The sequence below is a fragment of the Oncorhynchus masou genome, unplaced genomic scaffold (genome assembly GCF_036934945.1).
Source record: "Oncorhynchus masou masou isolate Uvic2021 unplaced genomic scaffold, UVic_Omas_1.1 unplaced_scaffold_1844, whole genome shotgun sequence".
In the NCBI taxonomy this organism is placed as follows: Eukaryota; Metazoa; Chordata; class Actinopteri; order Salmoniformes; family Salmonidae; genus Oncorhynchus; species Oncorhynchus masou.
Genome location: NW_027008354.1, coordinates 87,684 through 106,888, shown reverse-complemented (window position 1 = coordinate 106,888; position 19,205 = coordinate 87,684). Strand labels below are relative to the sequence as shown.

General features: G+C 46.6%; 1 protein-coding gene across 1 annotated transcript in view; it reads right to left on the bottom strand.

Moving 5' to 3' along the window:
- Positions 1-1,455: 1,455 nt before the first annotated feature.
- Positions 1,456-19,205, bottom strand: part of zgc:165653 (uncharacterized protein LOC100006671 homolog) — a 63,804-nt gene continuing 46,054 nt past the window's right edge. Inside the window, exon 2 of the mRNA XM_064959932.1 lies at positions 1,456-1,608. Within this exon, the coding sequence (XP_064816004.1) occupies positions 1,456-1,608 (153 nt within the window). The remainder of the gene's footprint in view (positions 1,609-19,205) is intronic.

Sequence of the window (19,205 nt, the reverse complement as noted above, 5' to 3'; positions counted from 1 at the left end):
TATCATAGGGAAGGACCCAAAGGGAGAGACATCTCATAGGGAAGGACCCAAAGGGAGAGACATCTCATAGGGAAGGACCCAAAGGGAGAGACATATCATAGGGAAGGACCCAAAGGGAGAGACATCTCATAGGGAAGGACCCAAAGGGAGAGACATATCATAGGGAAGGACCCAAAGGGAAAGACATATCATAGGGAAGGACCCAAAGGGAGAGACATCTCATAGGGAAGGACCCAAAGGGAGACATCTCATCAGGGAAGGACCCAAAGGGAGAGACATATCATAGGGAAGGACCCAAAGGGAGAGACATCTCATAGGGAAGGACCCAAAGGGAGAGACATATCATAGGGAAGGACCCAAAGGGAGAGACATATCATAGGGAAGGACCCAAAGGGAGAGACATCTCATAGGGAAGGACCCAAAGGGAAAGACATCTCATAGGGAAGGACCCAAAGGGAGAGACATCTCATAGGGAAGGACCCAAAGGGAGAGACATATCATAGGGAAGGACCCAAAGAGAGAGACATATCATAGGGAAGGACCCAAAGGGAGAGACATATCATAGGGAAGGACCCAAAGAGAGAGACATATCATAGGGAAGGACCCAAAGGGAGAGACATATTATAGGGAAGGACCCAAAGGGAGAGACATATTATAGGGAAGGACCCAAAGGGAGAGACATATCATAGGGAAGGACCCAAAGGGAGAGACATATTATAGGGTGGGCACCATTAGAGATACGAGTGGGCACCATTAGAGATACGCGTGGGCACCATTAGAGATACGAGTGGGCACCATTAGAGATACGAGTGGGCACCATTAGAGATACGAGTGGGCACCATTAGAGATACGAGTGGGCACCATTAGAGATACGAGTGGGCACCATTAGAGATACGAGTGGGCACCATTAGAGATACGAGTGGGCACCATTAGAGATACGAGTGGGCACCATTAGAGATACGAGTGGGCACCATTAGAGATACGAGTGGGCACCATTAGAGATACGAGTGGGCACCATTAGAGATACGCGTCGGCACAATTAGAGATACGAGTGGGCACCATTAGAGATACGAGTGGGCACCATTAGAGATACGAGTGGGCACCATTAGAGATACGAGTGGGCACCATTAGAGATACGAGTGGGCACCATTAGAGATACGAGTGGGCACCATTAGAGATACGAGTGGGCACCATTAGAGATACGAGTGGGCACCATTAGAGATACGCGTCGGCACAATTAGAGATACGAGGGCACCATTAGAGATACGCGCCGGCACCATTAGAGATACGAGTGGGCACCATTAGAGATACGCGTCGGCACCATTAGAGATACGAGTGGGCACCATTAGAGATACGCGTCGGCACCATTAGAGATACGCGTCGGCACCATTAGAGATACGCGTCGGCACCATTAGAGATACGCGTGGGCACCATTAGAGATACGCGTGGGCACCATTACAGATACGCGTCGGCACCAGGCCTCTCCTCCTCACCTGATATGACCTCCAACAGCAGCATGAGTTTCAGGCCGTCCCTGAAGTCCTCCTCGATGTTCTCGATCTGCGTTCCTGCTTTCCTCAGGTGGGAGTTGCACCAGGCCGTGAACGTCTGGAGAGGAGAGACACGAGCAGACATCAGTTAGTAAGAAAGGAGCAGGGTGGTAGTTACCATGGATGGCGAAGTTACTATGGTGTTTGTTACTATGATGCAGGCATAGTGAAGATGAGAATATGGAATAGAACACGGTAGAGAACAACAGAATAGAACACAATAGAGAACAATATAATAGAACACAATAGAGAACAATATAATAGAACACGGTAGAGAACAATAGAATAGCATAGAACACAGTAGAGAACAATAGAATAGCATAGAACACAATAGAGAACAATAGAATAGCATAGAACACAGTAGAGAACAATAGAATAGAACACGGTAGTTAACAATAGAATAGAACACAGTCGATAACAATAAAATAGAACACAGTAGAATAGAATTGAACACAGTAGAGAACAATAGAATAGAATATAGTAGAGAACAATATAATAGAATATAATTCAGTAGAGAACAATATATTATATTACAATAGAGAACAATAAAAGAGCACATTAGAGAACAATATAATTGAACACAGTAGAGAACAATAGAATAGAACACAGTATAAGACATTAGAATAGAACACAGCAGAAAACAATAGAATAGAACACAGTAGAGAACAATAGAATAGAACACAGTAGAGAACAATAGAATAGAACACAGTAGAGAACAATAGAATAGAACACAGTAGAAGACAATAGCAGAGGACAATCAAATCGATTATACAACAGGTGGGTCTAATCCTGAATGCTGATGAGTTAAACCGCATTCCAGCCGGTGTCTATTCCTCAAATTGCCACCGGCTAAACCTATTGCGTTAAAATGCCTGTTTAATCTGTTCTATCTGACTGTGCGATCCACTGTCTCATCAGCCCAGGCAGGGAAGTTATAAACATGATCTCCACTATTAAAAGCATCGAGACTTCATCTCACATGTCTTTTAGACTAACATTTAGTTTTCAACAGCGGAGATTTGTATAAACCTTTCCGTCTGTCTCTCTGACATTTGCAAAATTGTTTCAATATTCAAATTCGATCTTAATCTGTCCCATAGTAATGAACGTGTCGGAGTCGGGATGAAACAGACAGGCAGGCAGCGTTTCTCAGCCAGTCAAAATCATGAATCAGCTGGCATCATTTTTATGGATATATACAACAAACAAAACAAAAAAGAGTCAAACAAAACGCAGCTAGTTTGCAGTGTTTCCAGCTTCAGGTTGGAGTGAGTGTGTTAGCTGTGTTGTTGGCTAGCTCCTCTGAACAACATTGTCCTGACGAGAGCACATTTTCTCTGCCAGGTGAAACCGGGCCTCATTAGCTCATTGTTATGGATGTATCCAAATAAATGTTACTAGAAAACAGCTTCAACAAGTGCAAATGCAGCTACTTTGGTGTTATTCTGGCTGCATGTTTTGACTAAGTTAGCCGTAGTTGGCTAGCGAGCAAGCAAGGGATATGAACGTTGCCAGCCAGTATGGCAATGGAACATTTAGAATGAACGACTTGGGTCGAGTCCATATAGATACAGAACAAAAAAAATTGGGTCACGTCTCTAGCAATCCTAGATTTGTGTCGGGACTATATCTTGTGAAAGGATGAAATAGTATGAATAAATTAATCAAAATACTTTTTTTTTTTAAACAAAAATATGTCAATCATTATTTGAATATGTTAGTAACCCGTTGTGTAAAAGTGAAAATGTCCTCGAATCCGTTGTTTGGAGTATATATTGACTTTGTCTCAGGCCTGACAACACTCACACTCCCAACGCCAGCTTGGAAGGCATTATCCCTTAAATAGAAAACAGTAGTACAGAGTGCCTGTGTGTTCTAGTGGCAGAAGCAGATCCAGACCATTCCATGTTACTAACATAACCACCTGATGATAGGAAACATCTGGGCTCTCCCTCCCCCTGCCTCACTCTCTCTCCTTCCTTCCTTCTCCCTCCCGTCCCTCTCCTTCCTTCCTTCTTTCTCCCTCCCGTCCCTCTCTCCCTCCTCCTGCCTCACTGTCTCTCCTTCCTTCCTTCTCTTTCTCCCTCCCCCTGCCACACTCTCCCCTTCCTTCCTTCTCTTTCTCCCTCCCGTCCCGCTCTCCCTCCCCCTGCCTCACTCTCTCCTTCCTTCCTTCTCTTTCTCCCTCCCCGTCCCTCTCTCCATCCTTCTCTCCCTCCCCCTGCCTCACTCTCGCTCCTTCCCTCTCTTTCTCCCTCCCATCCCTCTCTTTCTCCCTCCCCCTGCCTCACTCTCTCTCCTTCCTTCTCTTTCTCCCTCCCGTCCATCTCCCTCCCTCCCTACCTCTCCCTCACTCTCTCTCCTTCCTTCTCTTTCTCCCTCCCGTCCCTCTCCCTCCCCCTCCCTCCCTCCCTCCCTCTCCCTCCCTTTACTCTCGCTCTCCCTCTTTCTTTCTTTCTCTCTCCCCCCTCCCCCTCCCTCTATCCCTTCACTCTCGCTCTCCCTCCTTCTCCCTCTTTCTTTCTCTCCCTCCCCCTCCACTCTATCCCTTCACTCTCGCTCTCCCTCTATCCCTTCACTCTCGCTCTCCCTCTATCCCTTCACTCTCACTCTCCCTCTATCCCTTCACTCTCACTCTCCCTCTATCCCTTCACTCTCACTCTCCCTCTATCCCTTCACTCTCACTCTCCCTCCTTCTCCCTCTCCCCCCTTCTCCCTCTCTCTCCCTTCCCTCCCCCCCTCCCTGCCTCTCTCCCTCCCTCCCTCCCTCCCTGCCTCCTTTCCTCAGCCTTTGGCTTGCCAGCCTATTGACCTAACGGGAGCTGGCATGAGCTCGGGGCCCGCCATAACAGCATGCATCCTGCTGAGAACCCATCTTTATGAGAACCTGGGTTAATCACACACATTCCCCCAGTCTCCAGGGGCGGGGAGGACCGGCAGGACTGGAGCAGAGCAGAGAGAGCCCAGCCCTCTTAGTGAAACCCCGGCCCTCACCCTTAGTGAAACCCCGGCCCTCCCCTTAGTGAAACCCCGGCCCTCCCCCTTAGTGAAACCCCGGCCCTCCCCCTTAGTGAAACCCCGGCCCTCCCCCTTAGTGAAACCCCGGCCCTCCCCTTAGTGAAACCCCGGCCCTCCCCTTAGTGAAACCCCGGCCCTCCCCCTTAGTGAAACCCCGGCCCGCCCCCTTAGTGAAACCCCGGCTCTCCCCGGCTCTCCCTCTCTCCCCGGCTCTCCCTCTCTCCCCGGCTCTCCCTCTCTCCCCGGCTCTACCTCTCTCCCCGGCTCTACCTCTCTCCCCGGCTCTACCTCTCTCCCCGGCTCTACCTCCCTCTAGCTCTCTGAGTCATTCAAGCACTTTGCAGCACTAACCCATAACATACCATCTCTGGCCTGGCAGCCATCCTCACGATCACATGACTGAGTGTTGTGGTCAGGGCTCTCTTGCTCTGAGGCTACAGTCGTTACAGGAAGGATAGTCCAGCTGGGCTGGTTGAGGCCTCGTGCTCCACAGGGAGCAGAGGAGTAACTTAGTAAGAAGAGAGGCACCTAGACGAGATGCTATGCAGGAACTAGGACTTTTTCCTGTTGTCCGTCTGCAGTCTGAAGGCACAACATACAACAGAAGCAAATAGCACAGGAATTAGGAAAAGCATCTGGATCTTCGATGACCCTAGTTTTAGAGCGCGTTTTATTTATACTACAACAGTTTAACAGTAGAAGCATTATCCAGCAGGATAATCTCACTCCCCCCCCTTCCTACCATGTGTCCCACCCTGCCTTCTCCTCCCACCCCCTTCCTACCATGTGTCCCACCCTGCCTTCTCCTCCCACCCCCTTCCTACCATGTGTCCCACCCTGCCTTCTCCTCCCACCCCTTCCCACCATGTGTCCCACCCTGCCTTCTCCTCCCCCCTTCCTACCATGTGTCCCACCCTGCCTTCTCCTCCCACCCCTTCCTACCATGTGTCCCACCCTGCCTTCTCCTCCCACCCCTTCCTACCATGTGTCCCACCCTGCCTTCTCCTCCCACCCCTTCCTACCATGTGTCCCACCCCTGCCTTCTCCTCCCACCCCTTCCTACCATGTGTCCCACCCTGCCTTCTCCTCCCACCCCTTCCTACCATGTGTCCCACCCTGCCTTCTCCTCCCACCCCCTTCCTACCATGTGTCCCACCCTGCCTTCTCCTCCCACCCCTTCCTACCATGTGTCCCACCCTGCCTTCTCCTCCCACCCCTTCCTACCATGTGTCCCACCCTGCCGTCGCCTCCACCCCCTTCCTACCATGTGTCCCACCCTGCCTTCTCCTCCCACCCCTTCCTACCATGTGTCCCACCCTGCCTTCTCCTCCCACCCCCTTCCTACCATGTGTCCCACCCTGCCTTCTCCTCCCACCCCCTTCCTACCATGTGTCCCACCCTGCCTTCTCCTCCCACCCCTTCCTACCATGTGTCCCACCCTGCCTTCTCCTCCCACGTGTCCCACCCTGCCTTCTCCTCCCACCCCTTCCTACCATGTGTCCCACCCTGCCTTCTCCTCCCACCCCTTCCTACCATGTGTCCCACCCTGCCTTCTCCTCCCACCCCCTTCCTACCATGTGTCCCACCCTGCCTTCTCCTCCCACCCCTTCCTACCATGTGTCCCACCCTGCCTTCTCCTCCCACCCCTTCCTACCATGTGTCCCACCCTGCCTTCTCCTCCCACCCCCTTCCTACCATGTGTCCCACCCTGCCTTCTCCTCCCACCCCCTTCCTACCATGTGTCCCGCCCTGACTGTTTTTTTCCCTCCCTGCTCTGAGAAATTACCCATAGTCACTTGCATTAATTACTATAAAGTTGTAATTAACCGTTTTGCCCACTAGATGCTGCTGTTCCTGGTACTTTAATCAATTTGCTTGTCTCGTGTTTCTTAAAAATGGATCACTTTTTATATTAAAAAAATATATTAAAAAAATAAAAAGCTTTTGCTTATGATTTTAATTTTTTTTTTATTGTGCAGTCATACTCACAATGAAAGCAATTCAGTCTGTCCTTCTCATAGGCTTAATGAGTTAAATAAAAGGTTCAATAAAATACATTAAAAATAAACGAGTCCAGGAAATGACCCCTGTGTCTGTCGTTTATAAAGGCCTGGATTAGTTCCTGGTCAACAAGCAAACCATTTGGCATCAGCATCAACATGGTTTCAATGTTACGTTCGCTAATGGTCTTTCAATGATAGAAGTACTCAAACATAGTACACTATATAGTACACTATATAGTGTTTTGAAAAGGTAAATGGTATTGGGTTGGGTTTAATGGTAAATGTCATTAAATCACACGAGATAAAAGTTTTCTAATAATTTTATTGAAAAATATACAACTCTGCCACGCAATGGTTTCTAATTGTATTATTTTATTCGGGTTGTCACAACATTTTAGTCACTTAGCCCATTTCTACTTCAAAAGTTTTGGGCCTGTAGGAAACCCCTTCATATGACAATTGCACCACATGGATAGCCCTCTCAGAGAGCTGACATTTGTTGTACTGTTTAAGGAGAGTTGGGTTGAAGCATTAGGTTGCTAAGAGAAGGACAAACTGGATTGCTTTCATGGAGGACTGGCTATTGGTTTTCTGCCCAAAGTTGCAAAGGAAATGTTGTGATCTATTTAATAAACACAAGAGACCAGCAAAATTAATACAAATATTGTGGCGGTATAGCAGGAACAGCGGCATCTAGTAGTCAAAACCTGGCACTATCACACTACTTTATGGTAAATAATGCAAGCAACTTCAATGACTAATTTCTCTGAACAGGGAAGAAAAACATCACCAGATTCACAGAGAATACCGTACATAGTATGAAGAAGCAATACTCCAAACCACATATTTAAACTACTTGTCAAACAGAGAACTGATACTGTGTACTGTTTTGTTGGGGTGTGTGGGGTCCGTGGGTGGCTTTTGACCATTTTTGACTCATTTTTAGGAAGAATTATGGTGCAAATTGGATGTTAGGTACTATATTTGTTATAGATTAAATTAATCCTATAAATTAAAAAAATGGCCAATTCATGTGCAATCAATTAGCTTACATTTGCAGAGATCAAATTAAATTAATAAAATAATGTTTCAGAAATGCTTATCTTATCCGTTTCTAACTACAGAAACGATTCCAGAACATGGCTTGCTGAAATGACATGGAATGACCCAGCTGCTTTTTGGTGTTGTTGTACCCAGCCAAGACATTCTAAAATAGTCAACAACATGTCAAGTTTATAGCCCATAGTTTCCTTCAACGTTTCCCCCATATCGCTCTGTCTATGTTCTCTCTCTTCCCCGCTGCTCTACTCCTCTCCTTCCCAATCCCATCACTCCCTCTGTCCCTCCCCCCATCCTAGTCTCTCTCCTTCCCAATCCCATCCCTCCCTCCATCCCTGTGTCTCTCCTTCCCAATCCCATCCCTCCCTCCATCCCTGTGTCTCTCCTTCCCAATCCCACCCCTCCCTCCATCTCGGTCTCTCTCCTTCCCAATCCCATCCCTCCCTCCATCCCTGTGTCTCTCCTTCCCAATCCCATCACTCCCTCTGTCCCTCCCTCCATCCCTGTCTCTCTCTCCTTCCCAATTCCATCACTCCCTCTGTCCCTCCCTCCATCCCTGTCTCTCTCTCCTTCCCAATCCCATCACTCCCTCTGTCCCTCCCTCCATCCCCGTCTCTCTCCTTCCCAATCCCATCCCGGTCTCTCTCCTTCCCAATCCCATCCCTCCCTCCATCCCTGTGTCTCTCCTTCCCAATCCCATCACTCCCTCCATCCCTGTGTCTCTCCTTCCCAATCCCATCACTCCCTCTGTCCCTCCCCCATCCTAGTCTCTCTCCTTCCCAATCCCATCCCTCCCTCCATCCCTGTGTCTCTCCTTCCCAATCCCACCCCTCCCTCCATCTCGGTCTCTCTCCTTCCCTATCCCATCCCTCCCTCCATCCCTGTGTCTCTCCTTCCCAATCCCATCACTCCCTCTGTCCCTCCCTCCATCCCTGTCTCTCTCTCCTTCCCAATTCCATCACTCCCTCTGTCCCTCCCTCCATCCCTGTCTCTCTCTCCTTCCCAATCCCATCACTCCCTCTGTCCCTCCCTCCATCCCCGTCTCTCTCCTTCCCAATCCCATCCCAGTCTCTCTCCTTCCCAATCCCATCCCTCCCTCCATCCCTGTGTCTCTCCTTCCCAATCCCATCACTCCCTCCATCCCTGTGTCTCTCCTTCCCAATCCCATCCCTCCCTCCATCCCTGTGTCTCTCCTTCCCAATCCCATCCCTCCCTCCATCCCCGTGTCTCTCTCTCCTTCCCAATTCCATCACTCCCTCTGTCCCTCCCTCCATCCCTGTCTCTCTCTCCTTCCCAATTCCATCACTCCCTCTGTCCCTCCCTCCATCCCTGTCTCTCTCTCCTTCCCAATCCCATCACTCCCTCTGTCCCTCCCTCCATCCCGGTCTCTCTCTCCTTCCCAATCCCACCACTCCCTCTGTCCCTCCCTCCATCCCTGTCTCTCTCCTTCCCAGTCCCATCATTCCCTCCCTCCCTCCTCCTCTATTCACCCCCGTCAGTTCAGAGTTTCCTGCCTTTCTGCCAGCTCCATATTAGTACAATACGTTCACTTAAACCATCTAAGTACAAACTCTTTGACTCTCTCTCGCTCTCTCTGACTCTCGCTCGCTCGCTCTGTCTGTCTGACACACACGAAGAGGGAATGCAGATGTATTGGCAGACTATCTGAGACAGGAAATAAAATAGTTCAGCATTCAGTGTAGCCAATTTATCCTGCAGTCCTCGAGCTCCTCATGATACCAGGAAGCCAACCGCGTCCCTCTGAGGCAACCCTGGGTTCAAATAGTATTTGAAATCTTTCAAATACTTGCTTTGGACCATAGGACCATGCCTCACGACTGCCTGGCATGACTCCTTGCTGTCCCCAGTCCACCTGGCCGTGCTGCTGCTCCAGTTTTAACTGTCCTGCATGAGACTATGGAACCCTGACCTGTTCACCGGACGTGCTACCTGTCCCAGACCTGCTGTTTTCAACTCTCTAGAGACAGCAGGAGAGGTAGAGATACTCTGAATGATCGGCTATGAAAAGCCAACTGACATTTACTCCTGAGGTGCTGACTTGTTGAACCCTCGACAACTACTGTGATTATTATTATCTGACCCTGCTGGTCATTTATGAACATTTGAACATCTTGGCCATGTTCTGTTATAATCTCCACCCGGCACAACCAGAAGAGGACTGGCCACCCCACATAGCCTGGTTCCTCTCTCGGTTTCTTCCTAGGTTTTGGCCTTTCTAGGGAGTTTTTCCTAGCCACCGTGCTTCTACACCTGCATTGCTTGCTGTTTTAGGCTGGGTTTCTGTACAGCACTTTGATACATCAGCTGATGTACGAAGGGCTTTATAAATACATTTGATTTGACTTTAGCCTGCCTGGATTGGCCAGGGTTTCTGTGGGTTCCATTGCACCAGACAAGCCCACAGCAACAGTATTTGAAATCATTTAGAATAGAAGAAAAACCCAGGGTCTTCTCATAGGCACCAGAAGAAATCAGATGGATTAGTAAATAATGTACATTTGTCATGGTGTGTGTGTGTCATCAGAGGAAAGGAAACAGGAGGCAGGAAGAGTAACCATGACTCCTAGTAGTCCACACTTCACCCTGTCACTGTAGTGTAGGGACAAACAGAATACTTCACCCTGTCACTGTAGTGTAGGGACAAACAGAATGCTTCACCCTGTCACTGTAGTGTAGGGACAAACAGAATGCTTCACCCTGTCACTGTAGTGTAGGGACAAACAGAATGCTTCACCCTGTCACTGTAGTGTAGGGACAAACAGAATGCTTCACCCTGTCACTGTAGTGTAGGGACAAACAGAATACTTCACCCTGTCACTGTAGTGTAGGGACAAACAGAATGCTTCACCCTGTCACTGTAGTGTAGGGACAAACAGAATGCTTCACCCTGTCACTGTAGTGTAGGGACAAACAGAATGCTTCACCCTGTCACTGTAGTGTAGGGACAAACAGAATGCTTCACCCTGTCACTGTAGTGTAGGGACAAACAGAATGCTTCACCCTGTCACTGTAGTGTAGGGACAAACAGAATGCTTCACCCTGTCACTGTAGTGTAGGGACAAACAGAATGCTTCACCCTGTCACTGTAGTGTAGGGACAAACAGAATGCTTCACCCTGTCACTGTAGGGACAAACAGAATGCTTCACCCTGTCACTGTAGTGTAGGGACAAACAGAATGCTTCACCCTGTCACTGTAGTGTAGGGACAAACAGAATACTTCACCCTGTCACTGTAGTGTAGGGACAAACAGAATGCTTCACCCTGTCACTGTAGGGACAAACAGAATGCTTCACCCTGTCACTGTAGTGTAGGGACAAACAGAATGCTTCACCCTGTCACTGTAGTGTAGGGACAAACAGAATGCTTCACCCTGTCACTGTAGTGTAGGGACAAACAGAATGCTTCACCCTGTCACTGTAGGGACAAACAGAATACTTCACCCTGTCACTGTAGGGACAAACAGAATACTTCACCCTGTCACTGTAGTGTAGGGACAAACAGAATGCTTCACCCTGTCACTGTAGTGAAGGGACAAACAGAATGCTTCACCCTGTCACTGTAGTGTAGGGACAAACAGAAGAGCGAGCTGTCCTTTGGTCTGATATGTTGTATAAATCTGTCCTGCAGAGCGAGCTGTCCTTTGGTCTGATATGTTGTATAAATCTGTCCTGCAGAGCGAGCTGTCCTTTGGTCTGATATGTTGTATAAATCTGTCCTGCAGAGCGAGCTGTCCTTTGGTCTGATATGTTGTATAAATCTGTCCTGCAGAGAGGGCTGTCCTTTGGTCTGATATGTTGTATAAATCTGTCCTGCAGAGCGAGCTGTCCTTTGGTCTGATATGTTGTATAAATCTGTCCTGCAGAGCGAGCTGTCCTTTGGTCTGATATGCGTGTCTTGAAGCATGCGAGCACAAGACCAAGTCAAGATTCAGCGCTTGATTAAGACAACGGGAAGGATAATTGGTACAGATCAAGAATCAGCCTCCAACCTGTACACAAAACTCATCCTCCTAAAACTTGAAAGGCATTTTACAGGACAGTACTCATCCCATTCACTCAAAACTCATCCTCCTAAAACTTGAAAGGCATTTTACAGGACAGTACTCATCCCATTCACTCAAAACTCATCCTCCTAAAACTTGAAAGGCATTTTACAGGACAGTACTCATCCCCTCCACTGAAAACGGAGTGACAGCAGCAGCAGACAAGGGGAAAGATACTTCTTTAAAAGAAGATCAGAACAGATAGATATGGGGACTCTTATTCCTACAGCCGTCAGGCTGTATAATAGATAGTCTGTTGGTCCCTCCAGTATTGCACTATAGCATTTTCAATTAATTATATTGTGTAGTTTCTGTATGTTCATGTCTTTTTAAGCACATGACCAAATTAATTTCCCCCCCGAGTCTCAGAAAGTCTCCTGGGCTCCAGGCAGGAGAAAGTATTGGTGGAAACCATTGAGTGTCAGGTTGGAGCACCTTTCTGTGACATTCAACTGTATTCCATCCCTTTCTGTGATATTCAACTGTATCCCATCCCTTTCTGTGATATTCAACTGTATCCCGTCCGTTTCTGTGATATTCAACTGTATTCCATCCCTTTCTGTGATATTCAACTGTATTCCATCCCTTTCTGTGACATTCAACTGTATTCCATCCCTTTCTGTGATATTCAACTGTATTCCATCCCTTTCTGTGACATTCAACTGTATTCCATCCCTTTCTGTGACATTCAACTGTATTCCATCCCTTTCTGTGACATTCAACTGTATTCCATCCCTTTCTGTGACATTCAACTGTATTCCATCCCTTTCTGTGATATTCAACTGTATTCCATCCCTTTCTGTGATATTCAACTGTATCCCATCCCTTTCTGTGAGATTCAACTGTATTCCATCCCTTTCTGTGATATTCAACTGTATTCCATCCCTTTCTGTCACATTCAACTGTATTCCTAACCGTTCTGTCACATTCAACTGTATTCCTAACCGTTCTGTCACATTCAACTGTATTCCTAACCGTTCTGTCACATTCAACTGTATTCCTAACCTTTCTGTCACATTCAACTGTATTCCTAACCGTTCTGTCACATTCAACTGTATTCCTAACCGTTCTGTCACATTCAACTGTATTCCTAACCTTTCTGTCACATTCAACTCTATTCCTAACCGTTCTGTCACATTCAACTGTATTCCTAACCGTTCTGTCACATTCAACTGTATTCCTAACCGTTCTGTCACATTCAACTCTATTCCTAACCGTTCTGTCACATTCAACTCTATTCCTAACCGTTCTGTCACATTCAACTGTATTCCAGCCCAGCCAGCATACTGCTTCTCTGTCTCTGACTCACTGGATCTCAGTACGGTAACACCGTACTGTAGTAGAACACCAAGGTAACACCATACTGTAGTAGAACACCAAGGTAACACTGTACTGTAACACCGTACTGTAGTAGAACACCAAGGTAACACCATACTGTAGTAGAACACCAAGGTAACACCGTACTGTAGTAGAACACCAAGGTAACACCGTACTGTAGTAGAACACCAAGGTAACACCGTACTGTAGTAGAACACCAAGGTAACACCGTACTGTAGTAGAACACCAAGGTAACACCGTACTGTAGTAGAACACCAAGGTAACACCGTACTGTAGTAGAACACCAAGGTAACACCGTACTGTAGTAGAACACCAAGGTAACACCGTACTGTAGTAGAACACCAAGGTAACACCGTACTGTAGTAGAACACCAAGGTAACACCGTACTGTAGTAGAACACCAAGGTAACACCGTACTGTAGTAGAACACCAAGGTAACACCGTACTGTAGTAGAACACCAAGGTAACACCGTACTGTAGTAGAACACCAAGGTAACACCGTACTGTAGTAGAACACCAAGGTAACACCGTACTGTAGTAGAACACCAAGGTGACACCGTACTGTAGTAGAACACCAAGGTGACACCGTACTGTAGTAGAACACCAAGGTGACACCGTACTGTAGTAGAACACCAAGGTAACACCATACTGTAGTAGAACACCAATGTAACACTATACAAGTGAGTGGGTGGCAGGCAGGCAGCAGGCAGGCAGGCAGCAGGCAGCAGAGAGGAGAGCAAGACTGCAAACTCTCACTAACCTGACAGCTGAGCTGTCCTCCTAACTACGAACACAAAGCTATCCCAGTGCAGGTAGAAACACTACGTGACACAGATCTACATACATTATGTACTCATACACGCAGAGAGACAGCACATACACGCTGATATGAAGTACACACACAGAGAGACGGCACATACAAGCTGATATGAAGTACACACACAGAGTGACGGCACATACACACTGATATGAAGTACACACACAGAGAGACGGCACATACACACTGATATGAAGTACACACACAGAGAGACTGCTCCAATCTCCTGTCCCGAGTGACTCAAAGGCACAATATGACTTTACAACTGCTGAACTGAACCTTAGGAAGGGAAATAAATATCTGCTTCTCTCTCTCTCAGAAGCCTGACTGCGCTGTTTCTCCTAATGGAGGAAAAGGGTCTGTCAATAGAATCAGGGCGGTGTCCCAAACAGCACCCTATTCCCTATGTAGTGCACTACTTTAGACCACTGCTCATAGGACCCCGGTCTAAAGTAGTGCACTGTGTAGGGAATAGGGTGCCATTTGGGAGACAACCCGGTGGGCTGAGAGGGTCATAGGTCATCATTCATCCCTTCGGTCTCCTTCCTCTAAAACGAACTGGAGGAACCCCACCCCCCTAACACCAAGGCTAGGGATGCTGGGCAGATGTGAGTGAGTGAGTGAGTGAGTGAGTGAGTGACAATGTGAAACCAACTGGACCAAATGAAAGAAATGTTAACAAATAATCCAACTCTGATTCCAATAATAGCTCTGAAGTACGTGTGAAAACGCCCTCAGTGGGACCCGAGTACACAGGCAACCAGACACTATCATGACTGCGTCCCATAATGGCATCCTACAAAGTGCCCCATCTTTGACCAGACCCCGGTCAAAAGTACTGCACTATATAGGGTACCATTATGGGAAGCATGAAGACACTCAGGTGTGTGTGTGTGTGTGTGTGTGTGTGTGTGTGTGTGTGTGTGATATATATGGGGTACAGAGATGAGGTAATCATTAAAAAAATCTATACACACACACACACACATATAGATTTTTTTAATGATTACCTCATCTCTGTACCCCATATATATATATATATATATATATATATACACACACACATACACATATATATACACACACACACACATATACATACACACACACACACACATCTGTAAGATCCCTGTAAGGTCCCTCACTCAAGTATTGAATTGAATTTCAAAATGCAAAGCCTTGTGTTTGGGGCAAATCCAACACAACACATGACTGAGTAACTGCCTCCTTATTTTCAAGCATGGTGGTGGCTGCATCATGTTATGGGTATGCTTGACATAGGCAAAGACTAGGGAGTTTTTCAGGATAAAAATAAACGGGATGGAGCTAAGCACGTGCAAAATCCTAGAGGAAAACCTGCTTCATTCTGCTTTACACCCGACACTGGGTGATGAATTCAACATTCAGCAGGATAATAACCTAAAACACATGGCCAAATCTACACTGGAGTTGCTTACCAAGAACAACGTGAATGTTCCTGAGTTGCCAAGTTACAGTTGTGACTTAAATCTGCTTGAAAGTCTATGTCAAGATTTGAAAATTGCTGTCTAGCCATGATCCCCAACACCTTGACAGAGCTTGAAGAAATCTGAAGGGGAAAAAAAAAATGGGCAAATGTTGCAGAATCCAGGTGTGCAAAGCTCTAAAACACTTACCCAAGAAGACTCTAACATGTATTGATTGACTCAGAGGGTGAATAATTACAGTATCTAATCAAGGTATATTAGTGTTTGATTTAGATTTTTTTTTTGTCCGAATTTTTCTTCCACTTTGACATTACAGTATTTTGTGTAGCTCATTTTTGAAAAATGACTATTTCATACATTTTAATGCCACATTTTTCCACAATAAAATGTGATGGAGTTGAAGAGCTTCAACTTCCTTGGTGTCCATGTAACTGATGTGAAATGGCTAGAGGGGTGCGCGCTAATAGCGTTTAACCTCTTGAAGCTAGGGGGTACTATTTTTATGTTTGGAAAAAATAACGTTCCCAAAGTAAACGGCCTATTTCTCAGGACCAGATGCTAGAATATGCATATAATTGACAGATTAGGATAGAAAACACGAAAGTTTCCAAAACTGTCAAAATTTTGTCTGAGTTTATCTGTGAGAGTTAGCCTGCAATATCAGTTCTGTTTAAAACCTGAGGAAAATCCAATCAGGAAGTGCCCCTGTTTTTGAAACCTCTCTGTTCTTAAGCAACCCTATTGCCCATTTAAAGGGATATCAACCAGATTCCTTTTTCTATGGCTTCCCTAAGGTGTCAACAGCCTTTAGACATAGTTTCAGGCTTTATTTTGAAGAATGAGCGTGAACGACCACATTGCGTAAGTGGATAGGTGGGGGCTCTCAGAGTGATTTGTGCGCAAAAGAGAAAGACGGCCATTGTTACTCCCGGTCCTAGTGAAAAGCCAACTGTCCCGGTTGATATATTATCGAATAGATATTTGAAAAACACCCTGGGGATTGATTATAAAAAACGTTTGACATTTTTCTGTGGACATTATGGATATAATTTGGAATTTTTGTCTGCGTTGTCGTGACCGCTCTTTCCGGTGGATTCCTGGTCATAACGCACAAACTAACAGAGGTATTTGGATATAAAAAATATCTTTATGGGACAAAAGGAACATCTGTTGTCTAACTGGGAGTCTCGTGAGTGAAAACATCCGAAGATCATCAAAGGTAAATGATTCATGTGATTGCTTTTCTGATTTTCGTGACCAAGTTACCTGATGCTAAGTGTACTTATTGTTTTGTCAAGCGATCGATAAACTTAAACAAACGCTTGTATTGCTTTCGCTGTAAAGCATAATTTCAAAATCTGAGACCACAGGTGGATTAACAACAGGCTAAGATGTGTTTCGCAATATTGCACTTGTGATTTCAACAATATTTTCTAGTAATAGCAACGCCATTCAGCGTTGACTCTGTACCGGTACCCCCTGTATATAGCCTCCACATTGACTCTGTACCGGTACCCCCTGTATATAGCCTCCACATTGACTCTGTACCGTAACACCCTGTATATAGCCTCCACATTGTACCGGTACCCCCTGTATATAGCCTCCACATTGTACCGGTACCCCCTGTATATAGCATCCACATTGACTCTGTACCGTAACACCCTGTATATAACCTCCACATTGACTCTGTACCGGTACCCCCTGTATATAGTCTCCACATTGTACCGGTACCCCTTGTACATAGCCTCCACATTGACTCTATACCGGTACCCCCTGTATATAGTCTCCACATTGACTCTGTACCGTAATACCCTGTATATAGCCTCCACATTGACTCTGTACCGTAATACCCTGTATATAGCCTCCACATTGACTCTGTACCGTAATACCCTGTATATAGCCTCCTCATTGACTCTGTACCGTAATACCCTGTATATAGCCTTGCTACTGATATTTTCCCTGTCATTTACTGTTTTATATTTTATTTCTTTACTTATCTATTTATTGTTTACCTAATTCCTACTTTTTTACTTAAAAATTGCACTGTTGGTTAGAGCTCGTAAGTAAGCATTTCTCTGTGGTATTCAGCGCACGTGACAAATAAACTTTGATTTGTAGAGGGGGTGAATACTTCTGAAGTTGGGGATACTGTATATAAGAGGAGAAATGTGGTGGCCTTGGTTCATTTCATACAACAAAAACCTACTCGCTGCCTCCATCTGTGGAAAATACTGCAGAGCTAACACTGAGGGTTGCTATGACAACCACAGTAATCCTGGAAACCAAACCTTCAAACAAAACATAAAAGTCGTGGCTGGCTGCACTGAGAGGCTGGCTATATACGGTGAGGCTGGCTATGAGACTGGCTATATACGGTGAGGCTGGCTATGAGACTGGCTATATATGGTGAGGCTGGCTATGAGACTGGCTATATACGGTGAGACTGGCTATATACGGTGAGGCTGGCTATATACGGTGAGGCTGGCTATATATGGTGAGACTGGCTATGAGACTGGCTATATACGGTGAGGCTGGCTATATACGGTGAGACTGGCTATGAGGCTGGCTATATACGGTGAGGCTGGCTATATACGGTGAGGCTGGCTATGAGACTGGCTATATACGGTGAGGCTGGCTATGAGACTGGCTATATATGGTGAGACTGGCTATATACGGTGAGGCTGGCTATGAGACTGGCTATATACGGTGAGGCTGGCTATATATGGTGAGACTGGCTATATACGGTGAGGCTGGCTATATACGGTGAGGCTGGCTATGAGACTGGCTATATACGGTGAGACTGGCTATATACGGTGAGGCTGGCTATGAGACTGGCTATATACGGTGAGGCTGGCTATGAGACTGGCTATATACGGTGAGGCTGGCTATGAGACTGGCTATATACGGTGAGGCTGGCTATGAGACTGGCTATATATGGTGAGACTGGCTATGAGACTGGCTATATATGGTGAGACTGGCTATATACGGTGAGACTGGCTATATACGGTGAGGCTGGCTATATACGGTGAGGCTGGCTATATATGGTGAGACTGGCTATGAGACTGGCTATATACGGTGAGGCTGGCTATATACGGTGAGACTGGCTATATACGGTGAGACTGGCTATATACGGTGAGACTGGCTATGAGGCTGGCTATATACGGTGAGGCTGGCTATATACGGTGAGGCTGGCTATATACGGTGAGGCTGGCTATGAGACTGGCTATATATGGTGAGACTGGCTATATACGGTGAGGCTGGCTATGAGACTGGCTATATACGGTGAGGCTGGCTATGAGACTGGCTATATATGGTGAGACTGGCTATGAGACTGGCTATATATGGTGAGACTGGCTATATACGGTGAGACTGGCTATATACGGTGAGGCTGGCTATGAGACTGGCTATACGGTGAGGCTGGCTATGAGAATGGCTATACGGTGAGGCTGGCTATGAGGCTGGCTATGAGACTGGCTATATGGTGAGACTGGCTATATGGTGAGACTGGCTATATGGTGAGACTGGCTATACGGTGAGACTGGCTGCACTGTGAGACTGTGTGTGTTAGAGTCGACCTACACCGTGAGGCTGGCTGTGTAAAATCCCATGAACACCAAGAGGATACTGCTCCCTACCTTCACATTCACACAGTGTGTACATACATTATACACACACACACACACACACACACACACACACCTCTCCCTGCCTCCACATTCACACAGTATGTACATACATTATATACACACACACACACACACACACACACACACACACACACACACACACACACACCTCCCTGCCTCCACATTCACACAGTATGTACATACATGATACACACACATATATATATATCTGTCTCACACAGGACACATGTACTGTCATAAAACA